At 36.5% G+C, this 22,868-nt stretch overlaps 2 protein-coding genes across 3 annotated transcripts; both read right to left on the reverse strand.

Annotated features, from left to right (window-relative positions):
* Window positions 1-2,734: 2,734 nt before the first annotated feature.
* Window positions 2,735-4,368, reverse strand: LOC117166500 (carcinine transporter-like). The gene is made up of 2 exons (XM_076625097.1): window positions 4,025-4,368; window positions 2,735-3,739 (listed from the first exon to the last, which is right to left on the reverse strand). Exons 1-2 carry the CDS (start codon window positions 4,240-4,242, stop codon window positions 3,559-3,561), a joined length of 399 nt encoding a protein of 132 aa, XP_076481212.1. The 5' UTR covers window positions 4,243-4,368; the 3' UTR covers window positions 2,735-3,558.
* Window positions 4,369-18,198: 13,830 nt separating this feature from the next.
* LOC143303691 (glutathione S-transferase-like) lies at window positions 18,199-22,641 on the reverse strand. 2 transcript variants are annotated; one of them, XM_076625094.1, is made up of 2 exons: window positions 21,843-22,641; window positions 18,199-20,897 (listed from the first exon to the last, which is right to left on the reverse strand). In XM_076625094.1, exons 1-2 carry the CDS (start codon window positions 22,006-22,008, stop codon window positions 20,860-20,862), a joined length of 204 nt encoding a protein of 67 aa, XP_076481209.1. In that variant the 5' UTR covers window positions 22,009-22,641; the 3' UTR covers window positions 18,199-20,859. The 2 variants fall into 2 exon arrangements, with proteins under 2 accessions (XP_076481209.1, XP_076481208.1); XM_076625093.1 differs by having other exon boundaries at window positions 21,843-21,921.
* Between the last annotated feature and the right edge of the window lie 227 nt (window positions 22,642-22,868).

Consider the following 22,868-nt stretch of genomic DNA (forward strand, 5'->3'; position numbering starts at 1 on the left):
CGTCTCGTAACATGTATGATTGATAACTCGTCACGCTAGAGGGGCATATTCATTACTCGTCGCTTCAGATTGCATCACGTTAATATTAATTAGCGACAGAAACTACGATAAAGGTCGCGAACTCTCGTATGTTGAACCTTAACATTGGGGCAGTGAACGATATTTATGGAGTAGAGATGATATAGCACTGCACGTACGTAGCTGTGCGCATAGCATCGGATTCCATTGACTGTTAAGGGAATTAAAATGAGAAGAGAGAAGAATTTTCCATAACGATGCTACTAAACGGTATCGAGAAGAATCATTTCGTCGATGGTCTACAATAAAAGATTATAATACGTACTTGAGGCGGATAAGTCTCCTACGTGAAAATTACATTGAAGAAGAAGAAGAGAAAGAGAGCGATATAGAACCATGCGTTCCTTCAAGAAAAAAGAAGAAAAAAACCGACTAGATGAAGTAAGTAGTTCGCAAAAATATAACGTATCGTACCTTCGTGACTTTCCATACGAAAGTCGTATTCAGCTCTCCGCGGCTCACTGAATTAAAAAAAAAATCGTGTTTGTAAGTGTGCTTTAGATACCGAAAAAAACAAGTTTTAAAAATCATGTGACAAGCGCATTTTTAAATCTGAGACGTTATCCTCTTTTGTTTTCCCGCCCCTGCCTTTTCTACGCCCGTCGAGATCGAATTCTCGCGATATTTTGCAATTCGTAGCTGCCTCTTTGGCACGAACAATTAATGTCACGTTTTTGGAGGATTAGACGCTGAAACTATTAAGAGCTGCTCGTCAGAATATTCCTTTTAATCTTTCACACGATGTAAACTTCCGTGGTAATCGACTTTGAAGTTTATTATCTCGTAATCTTTTCATCGAATTTTAATCCTTTTAGGCTTAAATCTGCCGAGTTTCTGAGCACTGCGTACACATGCAAGCAAAATTTCTCTGAGAAGCGGAAAACTTCGAAATTTTTGTATTTATCTATAACGGCATTGTTTTGCATTTGTATTTGTATTTATCTAAATTTCAAGAATGTCTGAAAGTTGCGAAAATTAAGACATCGATATTTTCTTGGTTGCTTGTGGTAGCTGGTATGGCAAAGTAAGTGTACGAAATTTCTGGGATCTATGGGAAAATTCTCGTTTAGCAGTTACGCGTAAGAAAACTTTCAGAAGCAATCGTAATTAATAAATTGACAGTGGAAAAAGTAATTGGCCGATCGCGAATGGTTTTTCCACGCTTATTATAGCTTTAAATTGCGTTACATCTACAATTAGTCTTGAATTGTACCTCCGTAAAAACAAAAACATATTTCTCCACTGTAACAGCACGAACGACTCCCACGCATACGTCGAATACTCACTGCGATTCGAATTCCAGGTATTTGTAGCTCGACGATATTTCTCGAAACACTCTGAAATTGGAATATTCTTCGCGCATTTCTAAGATTCTCCAAGAAGAGATTTCAAGCACTTCTAGGGAGAAATTTCTTGGAAGATTATCTCTGTACTCTTTATGAACATAACGTGAACTTGGCATTATAATATACAGCATGTTGAATGCTGAAATTATCGATTTTATATACAGATTGTTACGACCGTTCGCGGAGAGACGTTGTTGGAATAAACTGTGATTTATAACTTGTTATATCGGTGTCTTATTCAATTCAATAACGCACACAAATACAAAGGAAGGGTATTGCAGATTTATGGAGATTATGGAGAAAGATATTAAATTTGTCAATAAATGCTTTGTTACAGTTGGTACGACCGTTCGCGGAGAGATGCGGTCGCGAGGACGCGTCAGCAAGAGGCGTAAATTCTCGCGACGACTATGTTAATCGACGCCGCGAAATAGTCGTTCCCCTGTTTCGGTTAAGACAACAGAGGTGGTTTAATGAATGTAACACTGTATTAACAGGTTAACATAGAATGATATATTTTACAATAATATGATGAATATGTTACAGAAATTTGACTCGACTTTACGATATCTCTAGATAAATTCGTTTGCTCGTCAGATTTGTCGAAGTGTCACGTTTGACTCGTCAGAAGGAACTGATCCCCTTCGATTATTCCTTTGTCTCATTTGGAAGATGACCCCCACTATGCTCGGGTCACGCCACCGCTCGCGCCTATGATCACGTATGCCTCTTCTTGCGTGAAAAACGTAACGGTCAAAAATCGACGTTTCTAGAGCTCGCTGCTTGGCAACAACTATGCTCTCGTCGATACATTGTATATGATCCGACGGGCAGATAGGGCGGTCTGCCTGCGACACTGTAGGGCCGCGAGCGACGGTTAGAAAATACAGCCTGTGGTAAGCCTCGCGGCGTAACACAGATTTTACGTTAATTTTATTCGAAAGATTTAGGTCAAATTTTTCCTTCGAAGAAGATTTTTCTGTCTTCAAAAGCGATTTTCCATCATTAATCGAAATATCATTTTTGCAATGGCTTGCTAGTGGGATTACGTGTTAAAACGTTTAGCTTTAAAGAGGATTATGTCCATCTCGGCGAGACTAGGCTCTCTAAAAATTGATGAATCCTGTACAAACAATATCTATAGTAAGCAACGCGTCGTCAAAACTTCAAAATATTATTACCCCGCTTTTACGTCGCAGATGTCGACAAAAATATTAATGAGATTTCCTAAGATAATCTCATACTTATTTGTATCGTTAATTCAATCGACTAAGGAACAAGTGGTGAAGAACTATTAGCAGAATCCAGGGAAGGTTTTACTGGCAAGTTTTATTACAAAACATCTAAGAACGATTTACATCATAATAAAAATAATCGCGCTATCTCGTCGCGTGACATGCGCACGAGGTCTCTGCGATTGCTAATCGATCTACAAATACTTACACGTACATATGTACAAAACTCGTGGCCATACACCACATTGTCCATATTATTTTCATCTCGTTAATATATTTTGTATATTTATGATGTTATTATTTTACTAGTATAACGATTATTGCACTATATTCTATAAGATGGAGCTTTTGTACGAACAATTTCAGGAACTTTTATAACAAAGGAAAGTACTAATTTTTAACATTAACTACCCACGACAATTTACGACAATTATTTTAACCTACGTTCTTACTCTAATTTTTATTCGCTCGCCTAATGATTGAATTTTTAATCAATCATTGTTGATGAAAAATTGCGATGATAATTGCATTGCAGATCTTTATGCAAATGCATATTTTCGTGGATACAATAATACAATTGAAAGATTTGATACAATCGAAAGGACTTGGGCAAAAGTATGTTTCTATCCATTAAATATCATCGATAGTGCTGTACATTTGGATATTTTACAAAATTTTGCGTCATACGCATTCTATAAATTTTCGTATCTTCGAATCACCCATAATTGCATAAAAATCCGCCGTTTTGTGATAATGAATATTAATGACGGTGGAATTTAAGATTACTGGATTCAGTAACTTGTCTTACTCTAATACATGTATTGCACGTTTTTGGAAGACTAAAGATTCTTTGCTCGAGATCAACGCGACAAATATTGTACTTCGTGGTGAACGTTTCGCTACAGCCTTTCGACCTCTGTGATCGAGTTTTCGCTTTTCCTCGATTTTATACTCGATCTCCGTAGCATGCTACTCCTTGAAGGTTCACCGCGAAGCGACGCTCTCATCGAATTCCTCGCACTGCATCTAGAAAATGATCGGAACATGGCGACCGGTGGTGTCTCCTCGTCCTCGCGTTTCCTGTCAAAACATTGCGTTTAAAAATATTGAATCCAATCGCTTAAAGATTTGAATAACTTCCCAACTCGATCCTTCTCTTCTGTTCAAAAGATTTAAAAAGCATTTGAAGAAAGAAGATAGTCCAGTTTTCTTTTGAGAGATTTAACAGATTTTAAGAAGAAAGTAATACGAAAGCATACGAAGATGTAGATCTAATAGAATGCTTGAGAATCTTGAACTTGGAGCTTGAAGATCTGTGAATATCTTTGAAAAAAGGAGACTGAAAGTTCCTTTATGTGATTTTACCTTCCGATACAAGGTACATCCCACATCTTCTGATCTTTTCCAAAATCCTCGCCGTCCTGCAGCGTCTGCGGAAGATCCTTATTCAATGTTTCCGGCAAAAAGAGAGTCAGAAGACCGCCCATAATTCCGAGTGTGCCCAGCACAAGAAGAGGTAGGAACGAGGACACAACATTGAGATAGACTACGAAGGGTGCGAGGATACTAGCAACGTATCCCATTATATGTATCAAAGCTACACCCTGAGCTCTAACCACAGTTGGTTATACTTCAGCCGCATATTGGAGACCGATATTGTATGAAATGTTTATCCAAAATCTACCGAGAATTGCCAGAGAAGCTGTATATATACCTGAAAAAAATTTTAGCATTAGTTTTTAATTCTAATTTTTTATGAAATAATTTTAGAAAATTTTAAGGAATAAAAAGGGAAGAAATTATTTTATCTGTCTGTAATTTGTCTGGTTGTCTGCAATAGTTGATACAAGCATTTGCTAAGCTTAATATAAGCGTGCTTAGCTCTAAGCTAAGCACAAGCAATAAGCTTCTTATCTATAAAACGTTAATCTAGCCAATTTGAATCTAAGGGATTGTATTATGGATTACGGCTACTGAAAGCCATATAGCACTGCTGGAGCGCTGAAGCCCATCATTTTGAGGACTATTGCCAACGCCCTTTGATATATGCGGAAATACGAAGCGATCTTATGATCAAAGCAGTAGAAGGGGAAATAAAATATCTTTACAACGGATACATGATAGGGCTTGGAAACTATTCTAGCAATGTAGCAAATAATCTACAAGCATTTGCATGTTATAAATATTCCAAAATATACATTTTCTTCCTTTCAAAAAGCACAATGTTATACGAATGAAAAATATTCGTCTGATTAAGTCAAAATTATCGACTTAGGTTATTTAGAAGATTGATCAGTAATATAGAAGGGTGAATATATAAAAACGAAATGTACGAACTATTGGAAACGGCAGAAGCCCAGATGCTGAAGATACCAGAAATAACGAGGGAACCACACGCCAGCCATCTTCTGCCCCATCGATCAAGAACGAGCGTGAGGAACATGTCAGCAGGCAGCTCGGTTGCTGCAGCAATCGTGAACGTAACAAACACGTCCAGGCCTAAATTATCGACGTTTCGTACGTGACCATCGAACACCAAAGAAATCGCCATCCTATATTTCGTAAAACAATTTCATATGATAAAGAAAAGCACGCTATCATATTTCATGTGAGAAGCAAATTCCTTGCTTCAGAAATGAAGTATTTTTAGACAAAAGATATAAAACTGTTCGTGAGATTTTTACAAGATACAATTCCGATTTTACGTCAATCTATTTGATATCTGTTTAATAGCGATACGAACCAAATAACAATAAATAGAATCGTGATATTCCGTAGTCGTGGCGTTCTAAATAGATCCAACACGGAGTACGTTTTGTCTGCTTCCTCCTCTTTGCAGATTCTGGCACAGGTTTCCTGTTATTAGCAAATTTTTAACTAGTTAATGTCGTTTGTCTGTTTTTCTTACAAATTTATGTGAATCTGTTATGTGTACAAAGATTACGATAAAATCCGGAAGAAAGTTTATGTTATATTTGTATGAGACGATCCTTTCGAAATAGTTTACTTGGACGTTCGCAAATTTTTTCATTTTACTTTATAAAACATCAAACCTCTGAAAGTCGATTATCTCCTTATATCGTACATTAATGTTAATATTGCCATGATCTATTCATAGACTGAGCAGTTTCCAAATGTTTAATCTATTTGTATAAAAATTTTCAAAGATAAAAACAATATACAAATTCAATAAATAACATACAGAAATAGACAATAACAGACAATAACAGAAATTGACAGCAATTTATCGCTGGCAATTTAGGTGATGAATAAGATATAAAATTACTAGGTTGTAAACAAATTTTCATTACGTAAAAGACCCAATTAGACTTCTATTCAAAGAAAATGATTATATGATATGCTTAAAGGCATATAAATTGGTATTTATAGAACGCACATAAAGCAGGAAAGATCATAAAAGTAGAAAATACGGAAAAGATTGCGGTAATCGGTTTATTTACCCGGAATCGTCTATAGATGTCATCGGGCACCTTGGTGCCGTTGATTCGCTCGAATTTACCAAGGATTTTAATGGCCCTCTCTATCTGACCTTGACTGACCAGCCATCGAGCGCTTTCCGGTATCAACCATGGCGTACCTACGGCTAGAACAAGAGGAACTGAGGTGACAATACAGGTCATCCTCCAGTCGGCCAAATAATAGGCCATCCAGGGTAGAATGCAAGTTGCAAATGTGAAGAATATTGCGATCGACATATTCGCCACGAATGTCATCCACTTTGGTCCAACGTATTCTAATACTGGAATAAAAAACATAATATTTAGAAGAATCATCTGTGAAAGAAATATTCTGTGAATAAAGAATGGAACAATATATTAGGTTGTCGCAGAAATTTCTTTCGTCTCGTAAGGAGATAATAGACGCATACTATTTTTTGTTTTATATTATTTTATTGAATTATATTCATTGGGACAAAATAGATCATACGTAATTCAATAAAATAATATAAAACGAAAGAAACTTTTGGGGCAACTTAACGCAATATGAAGAAGAAAAATTTGAGTTACAAATATATAAAAAGTAGATATACAATATATAGATTAATTTAACAAACGTGTTTAGTTCTACGATTAAATCGTGTTTAGATCTAATAACAAGGACTTTAATAATTTTCCAATGATTGTTCAAGCCCATTTAAATTTCCGTAAGTGTTTCGATACTTATCGACAAGAATACGTTTCTATTTACGAATTATACAGGGTGGTTAGTAACTGGTGGTACACGCGGAAAGGGGATGATTCTACGTGAAAAAAGAAGTCGAAAATATAGAATAAAAATTTTTCGTTTGAGGCTTTGTTTTCGAGAAAATCGACTTTGAATTTTCGCTCGGTACGCGTGCACTTTATCACGTCTCGTTATAACGGATCTCACTGTAGATCGTTGTCTCAATTGACGTTATTTTTAAAATTTTTAAAATTTTTAAATTTTTAAATTTTTAAATTTTTAAATTTTTATTCTATATTTTCGACTTCTTTTTTCGCGTAGAATCACCCCCTTTCCGCTTGTACCACCAATTACCAATCACCCTGTATTTCTTAAAGATACAAAAGGTAGAATCACGCGTAACTAGCAATATCATAAATTAACTGTGAATAAACGGATCGTTAGAGTCAAAGGATCATTTACATAATTCAAACACGAGCGTGTGTTACCTTGTTAAGCTATTTATGGTAGATATTGAAAGATCGATAAGCCTGAGATACATATTTATGTCGAAACGAACATTCTCTACGGAAAGTCGAGTCTAATTCGATGAAAACAATTGACTTCCTGAACGAACATATCGATATATATCCACAGTGCAATGACAAGTAAATATTACTCTATTTTCGTACAAGAAAACAGATTAAAACGATGAGAAGTTATCTTGAACAATTGAAGTGACCTTCGCGATGAATGAATCTCGCAATTTCACGAATACGTAGACGAAATTAATGTCTGGTGCGTATACGTCCAATAAATTAGAAACGCAAGGTTGTAACTCTTTAATCGCATAACAGGACAAGATGCGATAAACACGTGGAAATATATCATAGTGAACAACATCTATTTGTAGTTGCCGTAAAATAGGGAGTAATTGCTCTTAATGAAGCAACCGTGTTAGCCACTTAATAGTGGCTTGCTTCTAATCCGGAATCACCTTCAATTAGTTGTAACTAGTGGCTTCCTGATAATTACCGCTCAGTGGTTGTTTCTTTTTTTTTTTTTTTTGCTTTATTATAATTGCGATGCTCGAACCATGTTTGCCATGGAACTCGCTTCCTTATTTAAGATCACTTTGTACCATTGATTTTTACTTTTCATGCTTCATAATGAACCAATTTATAATTCATAATAAACCAAAATGACGAACGTTCGTTTAAATCACGAGTTTCAGATATTTCTATTCTCTAAAATTACCTGAATTAATTTTTATTAAATAAAATAGCTATAGGATAATTCCACAAATCAGATATTTTGAGCAGATATCTCGGAATTTCCTGTTTAATTCGCCGTAAATTTTCCCAATACGCTCTGGACCTCCTACATATATATAACGTGTCTATACATAACTGTTAATTCATCATTTTCTCGTAATCCTAACAAACAATGCTTAAAAACTTTAACTACATTTTGGATTATTATCTCGCACGAATAAATTTTAAGCTATTAATCGCTTTCCTGAAAATCTGGGTTGGTTATCAGCTTCGGTACGAGACCATCGAGTAACTCCGGTACGCATGAACGGAAATAATCTCCCAGTTATATCCAAATGTTTAATAATTTTCTACATAGAAATTTAATGAAAAATAAGAATAGAAGAACCTCGCATTACAAAAATCAACTTCCATGAAATCTAAATATTATTTATGCTGTCTGTAATTTTCAACATCTTCTTTCGCAAATCATCATCACCATCATCATCATCACCATTGCGACAGCCATTCTAAAATATATGTATCATTAATTTAATAGAAAATAAGAGTAGAAGAACCTCACGTTATAAAAATCAATATTCATAAAACCAACAAAATATCGTTTTTTAAATATATGTATCATTCAGTTTGTATTGCCTTTACAACGCGTAGATAGGGCGAGGAGATCTCTTCTGAAGACGAGATATTATTCTCATAGAAAGGATACAGAAAGGAGAAGAAGACGTAAAGAAGCTTCTCTGAGACCACTCGTTTCATCACTTCGCCTCTCAAGGTTTACTGCCTTTAACATTACATTATTCGCGCAGAAAAAGTATTCGCTTTTCTCCCAGCTGTTTCCGTCACCCTGTAATTTCATATCGTGTTACCGTTCGATCAAAAGCGACAACTCATTTATTGTAAACGAAGATTCCGTGCGGCACAGTTAGCAAAGATAAATTACAGACGATCGTATTAATAATAATAATCTGACCGATATCTCGCAATGCGACCAATCGATAAACGCGAGCACCGTCCAACGCAAGGACGTTGTTAACGTTTCGAAACTGATTAACGTTCGTTCTCTTCTTTCTTTTCTTTCGTTTCTTCCTTCTCGCCTGTTGGCTCGTAAAAGTATCTTAGCATTTATAGACATTTTTTATTTATTTATATTTATTATATATGATGGTATCATAATTAGTACAACAAAGTATTATTACGTCTCCGTTATATATTCATGAATATATTGGAATTTCATTAGGATCGTAATAAAGTCATATAATAATTATATCGAATATGACGTCAGAATTATAAATACGGTTATTATAATGCAGAGTTTCAATTAAGTAAATTTAAAAATCTATATACAAGATACAAAATTATTTAGCGTAATTATATATTTCTAGGTTTATACGCTTTGCAGTCTCATATTTTCCTCCCACTGTTAGCATTATCTGCAGTTTGTATGTGAGTTGTATGAAGTTGATCGAATTCTACGCTTTCAACGAGCTGGTCGAGTGAGGTTCTGCTTGAATAAGTTATAAATCCTGGCAGGAAGAAAGGCACGTGTTATTGATATCGACTGGTTAGCTGGAATGTTGAATAGGAATTTAAAGAACCAACTCAAACTTTATCGATAATAAAATATGGAAAATATGACTGCAAATAATACGTGAAAAATAATGGAAATATTCTATAGGATATTTGAATGTTTATTAGAGAATTTTAATAATAATATGGAACATAAAGAAGAAAGAAATTCGATGATACTAAATAATGATGATACTAAAAATTTCAGTGATTTTTATTAATATAAAATTAACATTAATATAAATAAAAACAAAATCTATTATAAATGATATAGACGAACTTTTTAACTAAATATCGTTAGAAAGAAAAGTGACACAAGTATACATACGAAACAATACAAAAAATCCGCATCTATCTAGAGAAATTTGTTATGAATTTCAAAGTCTGTATAAATACGTATACTAATACATAAAGCTTCTAAAGCTCTAAAGTTTTAATGTTTAAAAAAAAGTACAAAAATATTTCTATTAAAATATATATGATATTTTCCACGGTATTTTCTACGCAGTTTCTACAATTAAGGATTTCCTCGTTTCCATCGATTTTCCTCTAGTTGTGAGACCCTCGGATAATCACGTCCCTTTCATTTTATCTTCGCTACGCTCGATTATAAATACGGAACTGAATATAGAATTATTTGCAAATCAATGAATCCGATGATGTAATTTGTTACGCGCTCGAAACGAATTAGTATCACTTATCTTAGTTTCAATCAATATCTCACTTTCTCAAGTCATTGATTAAAATACGATTTACACTCGTACAGATCGAGCCTTCTCTCTCAATATTTCCGTCGAATATTCGTGATCAATCGTTTAATCGACCTTGATAATTAGAATAGAAATAAGAAAATTCGAACGCCAAATCATTAACGAACCAGCCACGAATCTCGTCAACTTGGCCTTGTTTTGTCGAACAAATTGTAAATTTTTCCAACCTCGGCTTGAGTCATCGATTCAGGGTTAATGCACGTCACCTGAGTTTCTTTGTTCTCGATTTTCACAATTGGAATGCTGTCTGCAGGACAAACTTGCTATTCGATCAAGAAAACTCGTTTCAATGACTCGTCTGATGAACTTTCAATCAGCGTTCTTACGTTTCAACAGAGTCTCTTCAAAAGTTTCAATCAGGGTCTTAACGCTGTACTTTCAGGGTATAAAATATCTTTCAAGACAGAGACTAGTCTAGATTTTCTCTTCAGTATATTGATATTAGAACAATAACTGGAAAATATATTTCTACAGTATTATAATTGAAATTTTTTCATGTAGAGTTATAATAAAATTTTGTATTATAAATTGCCTGTATTATGGATATCAGACAATGAATTCAGCATGAATTATATCGATCTTATATTAAACAATTTATTAGAATTTTCAATGGAATATTTAAAATGTTACTTGATTGTTTTATATTATTATGTGATATTTTTACGAATTTTAAATAAGTTTGCTAGAAGAAGATGTTCATTTTAATTAAAACCATATACATGTATGTATGTATATATGTAGTATCGTGGACGAAAGGCCTGGGAAATATCGGACGAACTATGAACAGTGTCGCGAGAGCCGAGGCGCCGTCGGGCCCATCAATGTGTCATCGGTCTTTTCAAGTGCATAGTTTCGTGGAAAAGACCTACGTGACCCTGGCCACGAGCGTCTGCAGAACACGTGTGCGGTGGGCCTAGGAAAAGGGCAACAGAATGCGACAACGGCCAGAGAGGGTTAGTCGAGAAACAGTGTGCGAGTCGAGAAACAGAGTGCGAGCGGAGGAGCCGAGTGCGAGTCGAGCGGAGACGGAGGTTGCGAGTGGCGTTGCCGAGAGAGTGTGGATTGCGCTGTGTTCTGTACGTTTGGTATGAATAGTTCAAGTTAAGCCACAATCGTCTTTTCTGTCTGATTAACATCTCTATTGTCCACTCTTTGTAAACATATTACATCACGATATTACATATATATACATAGATTTGTAGTTGTGGAAACGTTCGTTGTAGAACCATTCATTCGTTACCTTCGCTTTCCGTTGGGAAGTGAAAATTTATGAAAACCCTGGTATGCTATAGTTGTCCAGAAATGAAAAGCAATTTTGAACAACTAATCCTTTGTAATCAGAATATTGTCTCGTTAAAAGAGAAAACAAAATTAATACATAACTGATCGCGAAAACATAATTGATCGCGAGTATAGAGGGAAAATATTAGTATAGAAAATGATTGCGAACTAACTACCTTTAAATATTATAAATATTCAATGGTATATATAAATCCAAATATCTTAAAGTTTCATATTTTTATCTTGCATGAAATTCTTATAAAACAGGAAAATTAATTTTTCTCTGTCTCTCTCCCTCTCTTTGATATAAACGCCGCAGTTAAAAAATAAATATGTATGACCTCATGTATATTCATATGTATTTAAGCATCTTCCTTCGTAACTTTGAATGGTTTTCAATTTCATTTAAATTGTTGCATGGCAACGTGAGTTCTGTTGCAAAATTCATATACTTGTAGAAACGTCAGTCGTAAATCAAGCATAACAACAGTTTTACAGTATGTTGTAGAGATTACTTTGTTATTTAAACTTAGAGATCTTTCTGCTTACAGTAATTACAAAAAGTAACTGTACACCATCGTATTTAGAACAGCATTTATATATATACCAATTAATTAAGACTAAGTCTTAAGATAAGACTGATTAAAATATTAGCTTTCGTATCATTTGTAATACTTTCATACATGCTTATAAATAATTAATGCTATCAAAATGAAACGTAAAAACTGATTTAAAAAAAAGGAAGAGAGACGCTTCATTGGGAAATAAGGATACATACGTACAAGTACTTTTTGTAGCCACTGTGTGGCTTTCAAACTCAATTCCAGGGCAAAAAAGAAATTATTGAAAAACGGTTACCTAATATGTACATCATAGTGAAGCAATTATCAAAGGCGAATCCAACGAAAAAACGACACAAAGTGAACTGCCAGAAGCTACCCGTGAACGCAGTAGCCACCCTAGCGAGAAATCCCATTAAATTAGCTCCGAGCAAAGCTGGTATTCTTCCATATTGATCAGCAACCCATCCAAAAATTAATCCTCCGAAGATAGCGCCGATGAAGAAGATACTTTGAGCTATGGTTGGCAGTGCATCATACTGACAAACCCATCCCAGCTGCAACAGAAAACTACAGTCGAATGATTTACTTCTGATCACGATCAGCATCACGGGAATCTTATAGCAATTTCAACGCCTCGATTAAACGAATTTTCGATCAAAGTTTCGAAATTCCTAATGAAGCGCGCCTCTGTCCTTTTTCCTTTCCCTTTGAGGAAAAAAGAAGGAGAAGCTTAAGACCCTGCGCGTTCTCGCGTCCTTCTTCTGGATGCTTCCTACCCCTCGATGAATAATTCTCCTCCTGACGAGCGACGCAAAGTTCATGGAAATCCACTGGAGCAAAAAGTCTTGCAATTTATGTCGAACAAATCTGTGTGTTCGCGCTGTTGCTCGTTATAACGTTTTATTAAAGTTTCTTTTCAATCCGGTATTTTCATTTTCAGTTTCATTTTCAGATTGTATTTTATTTGGCAATGTAACGCTTGAATTTAGAATGTACTCTGTAATTTCACTACATGCACTAATTATTACTGCAATATGTACTAGTAATTCTGTTACGTACTATAATTTTCCTCTGTGGAAATCGACATTGTTAATTTTCCCACTCCTGAACTATCGATCTTTCCACAAACGTTTATTCGACCCTTTTCATCGTTCTTCTTTCTTTCCAAAAATTGTACACTACGCTTATTTTTTATCGAAATAGATCATGCAAATAATCGAATACGACATACACAGTATAAAGGGATTGATTGATAGGAACAGATAAAATATTCAAAAAGCAGGAAATTACAAGTCGAACATTTTCTGTCACCTCGGATGCCACAGACGCATAAGGGACGGTGGTATAATTAAATTCCCATCCTTGTTGGCAATCTTTCGTTGGCCACGATGGGTCCGGTACGTGGCTTCCATTTAGCAAAATTTCCGTGTAATTTACATCGTACATGCTGCATCTCGAGTAACCTTCGCGGTTGACTGGTATCGCCAGCGACAGCCTGAAACGAAGGAGAAGATAACGTAGATTGGTTCACGGTCTTCGATGCCGATGGACGTTCCGACAAGCGAGTAATTAACGTTCTGTTTGAAACTCGACAAAAAACATTGGGAATCTGGAGTATTTGTTGACCTAATAATATTGATTGTTAGTCGAGTCTGATAAAACGTATTTGATTGGAATTTCATTTAAAGCGAAGAAAGTTATTTTCAATTGTAGCTGGATGTACGTTAATTGCTGTTTTCCTGTCTTTACAAATTACTCATTCCTTTGTTTCATCAGCCTTTTCGATTATTATTGTCTCGTATTATTATTGTCGAGTATTGTCTCGTGGTTATTATCTCAACGCTTTTATCGTGTCAATTTATTGCGTTGTGTTCATACGGGTTTGTAGAATATATAATAAACAATGCAATGAGAAATGAAAATGAGAAAATTTTGAAGAATTATTAAATTAGGTAAATTGAAGGGAAAGAAGTTCTGTGAAGGAACCGGGTTGGATCTAAACAGATAAAGAAAGATGATCCAAGATTTGCGACCTCCGACGTATGTCGAAAACACTTACTCATTAATAACGAATGTCACTAAGATAATTCAGTGACGGTAATTGCGTCTGTTATTCTGATGAATGTTACATAACGAGATAGGAAGTCGATGTCATGATGACTGGCGCTGTCTGAATCAAATCAACCCTATTCACAACCAGATAATACCGTCAAACGATGTTTACATTATTATAATATGAAATCCAATTTGAAGGCTTCGTGAATTTCTATTATCCTTCAATGAAATTATGAAATAATGGCGCAATTTAATGATAAAGATTATTATTATTTCATTAGGCTTGCTGTATAATTTGCTAGATTGTCTTCAACCAGATAAATATATCAATAATTTTGGCAATGGCTATCATCACATACTTTATCGAAAGAGAGAACATTGGTTCTCTTTGATTTTCGATCGTTGAATCGTCGAAAGAAAACTTCGCGGCTCAGAGAAAGTTCTCCTACAAACACGTACATAGCATAAAAATTGGTAACACGCTGAAGTTCTACAGGAAAAACATCAAAAAGACTTGCTGAGCAAGGCAAGAACTTTCCAATAGAAGGTGAGCATAATAATAAATAACACTTGCACGGATGCTTGCGGAGGAGTCGTTGACTATATTAAACTAATACTAATTATGAAACAATGTAACAGTAACGGTACTAGTCGTAATTAACATACTATCGTTAACATTATCGTGATATCGAAATTTCTTCCCACAAGATCACCGATTAATTGCATCGATTTGCGAAATTCTTAGTGTTCGATGATTATCATAGTCGAGGAAAGGTATTTACAAGATATTAACATCCGCATCTAATCACATCTCGTAGCATCGCGACTTATCACGCGTATCGCCTAACCTTTACATGAATATTGAACGAACGAACACTTCGAACGCATTATGCAAGTGTACGTTACGTTTTTCATTCGCCGGTAAAAGCTTTCAAAAACGAGTTAATGAGCGAATGATACGTGGCATGCGCGAAAGAAACGAATGCTTGCCCATAGAATAGCTGAAAATGATTCGAAAAGTATACTAGCAAAATAACAATAGATTCAGATAACTGACCAGTCGACCAGGATTAGTCACAGCCTTTTAACAATTCTATCGATTTTTTGCTACTATTATACTTATTTACTCCAAAGCTAAGATCCTACCTAGGCTAAACTAAACGTTAACTATGACTCACAGTTGGAAAATGCACTTATCTTATACGTAATCATTTATCAATTACTGAGTTCGTTAAGTTCTATTTTTGTTTGCTGAAAGGAAAAAATCTTCCATTAATTAATCATCGCTATATCGTTGTTTGCTATTGTCTTTCGTCTGATCGACAATCATTTACCCATTCCATCGTTGTAGAACTCTTCATTTCTGGTTCCTATAATCTGGTATTTAATATCATCGAATTTATTTTGAAGCACGTGCACGTGCCAAAAAATTAGGTCACGGGAGTTTTATGCATTTCTGTGAAATCTGAAAGGGCAAAATTGCAAAGTACACGTGTGACACGTGGAAATATATAAAACATCGGAAAGTAGCACGCTTTGTAACGTTTAATCGAGGTAAAACAATTTTTTATCCAGCTTCTAGTTTTTTCTTTCGCTTCCTTTATATTCTGAAAAATATGCGTAAAAATCCGCAGGCTACGTATTATGACGTAAACGGAATGGAACGAATCAATAATAGAATAAATTAAATAATATTAATATTAAAATATTAAATAATATTAATATTAAAATATTAAATAATATTAATATTAAAATATTAAATAATATTAATATTAATATAAAAATTATAATAATAATAATCGATAATAAAAGAAATTAAGGACAATGGAACACATATTCGATTTATACTAAATATCCGCGGCTGTCCTGATATTTATTGCCAGTCGCGTACATACGTTCAAGTTATAATTTCTAATACCATTAGAAAGTTAGGAGAATTTTAATCGAGAACGAGCTCTATACCCTTTGAACGTAATTTGTTCGTCACTTAATCGCTGCACGCGGTAAACACTAACGAGCAGCTCTTAAACAAAAGTATTTGTACGTTATGGTCAACAACGGGGTGACTAGTTATTAGCGCGTTCTCCTGTTTCATTGAAATTTTAATTGCATCAACGTAGTACGTTCTATGGTCGACGTCTTAACATAATTGTACGGATCGAATGTCTTTACGTAAAACTGTCCCGTGCATGTTGACGATTCGCGGTCAATCAACGATATCAGGCCGAATGTTACGTGCTCAACGCTATTTTTTCGCGTTCACGCTCTCATTGTTTGCGCGAAGGTTCAACGCGTTCACACGGCGTACGCGATAATACGCGCTCCGGGAATTTTATCCAAGGAGCATTGTGCGAGCGCAACACGTTGCGACACCACATCCTTTGCCTCTCTCGAAACGTCTTAATAACGAATTATGGTGCAATCGAACCATGCGCGTATAGCGAAAATCAATCGTTTCTAGCCGTTCACTTTGAACACCGCGAAGGTTAATTTGGCAACTACATATATATCCATGTATTGTGTTTCTAACGATTGCCAAATGCTATTTTCATGCATATAGTGATGCCATCCTTTTGTTACGAAGGATTAGCATCAGAGAAATTTTCGGCTTATTACGCATATTGAAAATGTAACGTAAGATTCATCTTTTTTTTCAGCAAATATGCAGAGATACGCACAGGTGCGTTTGAGTATTAGAGCACCTACTGGTTACATTTATTGGAACGCTCTAGCGGATTTTACGCTGTAAAACATACGACGTGAATGAAAGTTCGGATTTATAATAAAATAAGCAGAAGATACAATCGGAAAAAGGATCTCAGCAAGACGATAGTATTAGGACAGCGTTAGGAAACGGTAGGCCAAGAAAAGCCGGTCGAAAGATGATTCGTAGAACTAAAGGAAAGTGTTGAGATATTGATCCGTTTCATAGCGCCGATGCGAGCGAAAAGCGAACTAAAAATTGCGTGTTTAAGCAGTAAAATGTCTATATACTATCACGAAACTACGAAATATTACTAATCTTCTATTTACAACGAAGCTCGTAAGTCTCGTGACCAATTTACACGAAAAAAGATCGAGTTAGGGACACGATAACGCGTTAATGAAACTTCTAATCTCTAAATCTCTAGAGAGAAATCCTTAAAAGCTGTAGATCCTTAATAAACAATTTACCGATTACGACGATAAGTCTCCTGATGCTCGTAACCAATTTTACACAGAAAACGGATCACCAAAGTTGCAAGACTTTCGAGTTGGAGGGAATGACGCGTTAACGAGAGCGTCGCGACGTATAATGTTTACAAAGTTTGCGTGGAAATTAACACGATCAGGAATAAGCTGGATCGTTGTCACCGTTTACGATCGTGTTTCCGAGATGAAAGAAACAGCTACTATTATGCAATCGATCGTTTCGAACTAGTAAACGGCGTAGCGAAATAAAACTCGGTGTAAGTCTTAACATACGTTCACTAGCAGGAACGTGTTTTATTGAAACTTTTACGACTCGCTACCGGCTGCCCCAGCCGTTGCATTATTTGAATAACATCGAAGGTTGTTGACCTAGCAACCGAACGAAGGTGCGATCCAATTGGATGTGGATGTAATTACACCTTGAAATACCTTTCGCGATTTGCAAGCACTCGCTAGCAACAGAATGTGCGATCGTCGTCGCGCGTCGCCGTTTCGACAGAATTAACGTCGTTGGAATCTCACAACGATTGAGAAACCGCATATTTACTTCGCGCGAAAACCACGATGAACGAGTTATGTCTCGTTCGGGCTAATTTCTTTGAAGTAGTCAATGTGTCGATTTTTAATTTATGCTTCAAATATGTAATATCGGAAGATAAGGATAGAAATTTTTTTCCGATTACTTACAATTTATTAATATTAAATTGAATATACAAATATAAATTGGACAGAGAACGATATTTATTTAACGGAAACTAAATGCAATACTCGTATCTATATCAAATAACTTTACAGTTATTTGATCACTCTCGTCACAACGAATCTAACACACACACTCTCTCTCTCTCTAACAACTCTATCAATTCTCACGACTCTACTCTTCGACGACTCGAAACCTCTAACGACTCTACTCTTCGACGACTCGATTAGCTCTGATCTTCGCCAATACACTCCTGCTCGGTCGTGCTCGCTCTTGCTCTCGTCCTCTCTCACACACACACACGCACACTTTTCGGCTCACATACTCTGGCCTCTCGATTGCCACTCCTTGAAATGTGGAACCGTACTTCTGTTTTGACGCTGCTTATCTTTTCTCGCGTCACTGTTACTAGGCGCTCTTGGATGTAAACAAACCACGAAAGACGACGTACACGGTGTTTTCTAATTTCAGCCGATCTCCAATCAAAGCTATTCTACGATATTACAAATATTAAGAATCGAAGATCCAGTGTGGAGAATTTGAAGGGTTGACTCTGAGATTTGAGAGTAATTTCAGAGAATAGAAGCTTAATTCCTGCGATTACTTCCTTCACATACTTCCCCTTTTCGGATCTTGACACTACGCAAGTCTCTTTCGGTCGTGCCGTACACCTCGCTGCAATATGTCCAAATCCGCTGCACTCGGAACACCTAACACCTTCTCCCCTCTCCGGACACTTAACACTTAGATGACGTCACTACCGCAAATGAAGCATCTTCTTTTCTTCATTGCATCTACAGATTGACTGGGCTTCCCGTTCTTCTGGGTTTTAGCCGGCTTCACAATCGACTTTGCTCTGCGACTCTTCTGCTCTTCGTACATCACTAACCTCTTCCTCAACTCTTTGATTGACGTAGCACCGTACAATATAGCCTTATTGTTCTCGTCGTCTATTATTCCATCCACAATGTATTCCACCTTTGCTTCCTCCTCTATGTCCACATGGCTGGCGATTTCGAGCATGCGGTACATGTAAGCCAAACATGCTTCATCACTCTCCTTTTTTGTTTCTTCAAGTTTCTGACGTACTTGCCTACTGTTGACTTTCCTCGAAAATTCTTTCACTAGCCCCCTCTTCAACTCATGCCAAGTCCTGGCATGACACTCGAAGCTCGCAAATATTTTCGCTGATCCCTTCAGCAGCTTCCTGGCGTAGACTGCCTTCTACCCATCCGACCACATGCACGTATCAGCGACTTCCTCGAACGACTCGAACCATCGTTCGACATTTTCACCTTTGTCGCCACTAAACGACTCTAATGCATCTTCGACGTCTCTAAAACTCAGTGTCGAACCAACACATGCCCTTCGACAATATTCATCACGGTCCTGATACACCCTTCGCGTATCTCTCTTGTATCCTCTTGCGTTTTTCTTGTCATCTTCATCCTCACTTTCGTCGTCGCTTTCTTCTTCCGACGATATGTCGTTACCATCCATGGCCGCTTGTAGCCGTGCGCGTAATTCTACTTTTCTTCCCGTCGTTTTTAAACCCAAACTAGCGAGGCGCTCCTTCAACTCCTTCGTATTCATTTTCTCAACATCTTCATCTTCGTTACAATCACGCTCAGCTCTCTGTACGTTTCCTAAATCTCGTTGACCGGTTAGCTCTTCACCGCCCGTCGATCCCTTAGGATACGATTGTCCAGCCCTACACGCCCGATTCAGCCTTGCAATCAGCACTGACCTCGCACCCGATATAGGGAGGTTCATTCGCGCGAGCTTACTCCTCAGCTCCTCCAGCGTCGAACCCTCTTCACCCGACAATCGTTCGTCCCCAAGGTTTGCCATTTTTCACACTACACAAACTTAAACAGTCAACGATATCGTCTTTTACCGCACCGCGTACGGGTAAATTCACAACTAGCTCGAATAGCTCTGTTAAACCGTTTCATTTTCTGTCTTGTCCAATCCCGGACGAGCCCCCAAAAATATATAATATCGTGATATAATGTATTTACAAGGAGTGGACAATAGAGATGTTAATCAGACAGAAAAAGACGATTGTTGTTCAACCTGAACTATTCACGCCAAACGTACAGAAAACAGCGCAACTAAATAACTAGATAGCGACTCGACTTTTACCAAAACGCGATGAACACTCTCTCGGCAACGCCACTCGCAAAACTCTGTCCTCGCTCAACTCGCACTCCGCTTTTTTAATCACACTCTGTTTTTCGAATGACTCATCGTTCCTTTGTCTTTTTCTTAGCCCCACCACGCACGTGCTCCGCAGCCGCTCGTAGTCAAAGTCACGTAGGCCTTTTTTTGCGTAACCTATTCGACCGAAAGACCGACGATACATCGTTGGGCCTGTCGGTGCTTCGACTTTATCGCGACATTGTTTATAGTTCGCCCGATATCTCTTAGGCCTTTGTTCCATGATACTACATATATATATATACTGGTGTACTGGTCATCTTTTTTCCACACGTTTTTATCTTTTTAGCTGTTTGTGTATGGGCGCCTTATCAGCCAATCAGAAATAGCCGGTATTCTATGAATCCTTTTCTTCAATGCTCGAAGAGCTGGATATTTATCCAAAGCTGATGCCCCAAACATATACTCGAAATTTTCAAGGGCCGCTGCAAACACGAAGTCCGCCCATGTCGTCTGAAAAAAGGTTTGTATACATTTATTTTGTACCTCCTCTATTAAACAATTTTTTTAATTTACCTTGAAAAATGTGAAAAATCGAACTCTTAAATAAAGATCACTAGCTTTTTAGGAAGAACTTGGATTTTTATTTTATTGTCAGAATTTAATGGATAATTTTAGAAACTTCAACCTTTGGAGGTATTTGTTAATTAAAAATGACAAAACTGGTATTATGTAAAAAAGAGTAATGTGTATCCTGAATCAATGTCGAATGGAAATTAGACAGTTCTATAAAAATAATCCTTCTCACGATTCCACAAATTCATAGCTTAATTAAATACAATTCTTCGGCGATATAATTACGAATACATTTACAGGAATTGTGTAATATGATAAATATCTCGTTAAAGAAATTGAAATCGTAAATTCCGCGGATAACCAGCGTTTATCATATAGAGACAGGGATTTGCAAAGAATAAAAGTTGTAGAACGTTGAAAGGCGTTGAGAGAAACGTGATGTTATCCCGTTATTCGTTAACGCAACGCAGTTAAAAAAAATCCCGTAGGAAGATTACGATAATAGATAACCTGAGTCGAGTGTTTGTCGGGGGATCTAAAAGATTCTTTCGAGTTGAGCGTCTGAGATTGCAGAGAAGAAAATTTGGAAGCCATCGAATTCGTGATGTCGATAGAAATCTTCAGTTGGAATCGTTGTATCATAACGTAGTCTGCTTATTGTCGATAAGAATTTACTAAACTAAAAGTGACTACTAAAAGTTTCTATCCTCTAAATTCTATCTACGATTCTATAATCTAAAAACTGACTTTTGCAAACAAACTGTAACATTCGCTTAACGGAAAGACATACGTATCTTGTTTGTACTCGTCTTTTCACAATGAATTCTTGAACGTCTGTCTCTGTGGTGAGACAAATGCAAAGTCATCTCATCAGTTACTCACCTTGCTTCAAATCTCCAAGAGTATCGACGAGCACGTCGCATATCATCGCATCCCATTCGTTCTTTCCCATTAGATCGTACTTCCTCGCCAAGTATCGCGCCACAGCGTTACTCTGCGCTACCGGTTTCCCGCCTATCTCCAGCACAGGCAGCTTTTTATAAGGCATTGCTAAGAACAAACATGGCTCATATGAACACTGTGTAGAGGGAAACGATCGATAGGAAATCACAACACAGCTTCCGAGGCCGTTGCGTTCTTGTGAATAGATGAATCGAAATCATTTCGGTTTTAATCAACATGGCCTAGTAAAGAAATACAGAAATGTCTTCTTTCTCCTTCTTTTCTTTTCTTACGATTACGATGGACAGGGTATCGCGTGTTTTTGACTGTTGGGAAGAACCTAAAGTTTTTAAAATCAAGGATAAAAGATCGAGTATAAAATTTGTAATTCTCACGGAAAGGAACGAATCTGTCTCATGCGGTGTACTGAATGTACGAGGAACGATCAGTATCGTTTTGCGGGAAGACCTTATGCAATGATAGTGGACTTACAACTGCGAATAAAAAATTCACGTCGCATAATACCAGACACGGAAAAAATATTAGAAAATGTACACGGTTCTTGTAATGAAAATAGAAATGCAAGGAATATAAATCGAATGTCTCTTGCGAACGTAATTTTGTGTTTTACACCGACAGGACTGATTTACAGACTTACGTTGATTTTTGGTTTCTCTATCTGCAAGCGACATATAAGATTATATCGAAGACTATGCTGCGTAAAACTTTTATTATACTATTTACGACAGAAATGTCGCAACGGAAGATCGAATTTTATTTCTGCTTTGTTCTTTCGACTTTTTAGCTATGTTCTTGTTCATTTCCGAACTGATTTCAATTTTTTATCCTTTTTTTCCGACAAGTCCTAAAAAGTTTTTAAATTAACGAGAAACGTAGAAGTATTTTTGTATTCCTATTTTAAGTCACCTATTTACGGTTTTCTCAAAATATTCGAAATGCTTCGAT

The sequence above is a fragment of the Bombus vancouverensis genome, chromosome 2, assembly GCF_051014615.1.
Source record: "Bombus vancouverensis nearcticus chromosome 2, iyBomVanc1_principal, whole genome shotgun sequence".
Classification (NCBI taxonomy): domain Eukaryota; kingdom Metazoa; phylum Arthropoda; class Insecta; order Hymenoptera; family Apidae; genus Bombus; species Bombus vancouverensis.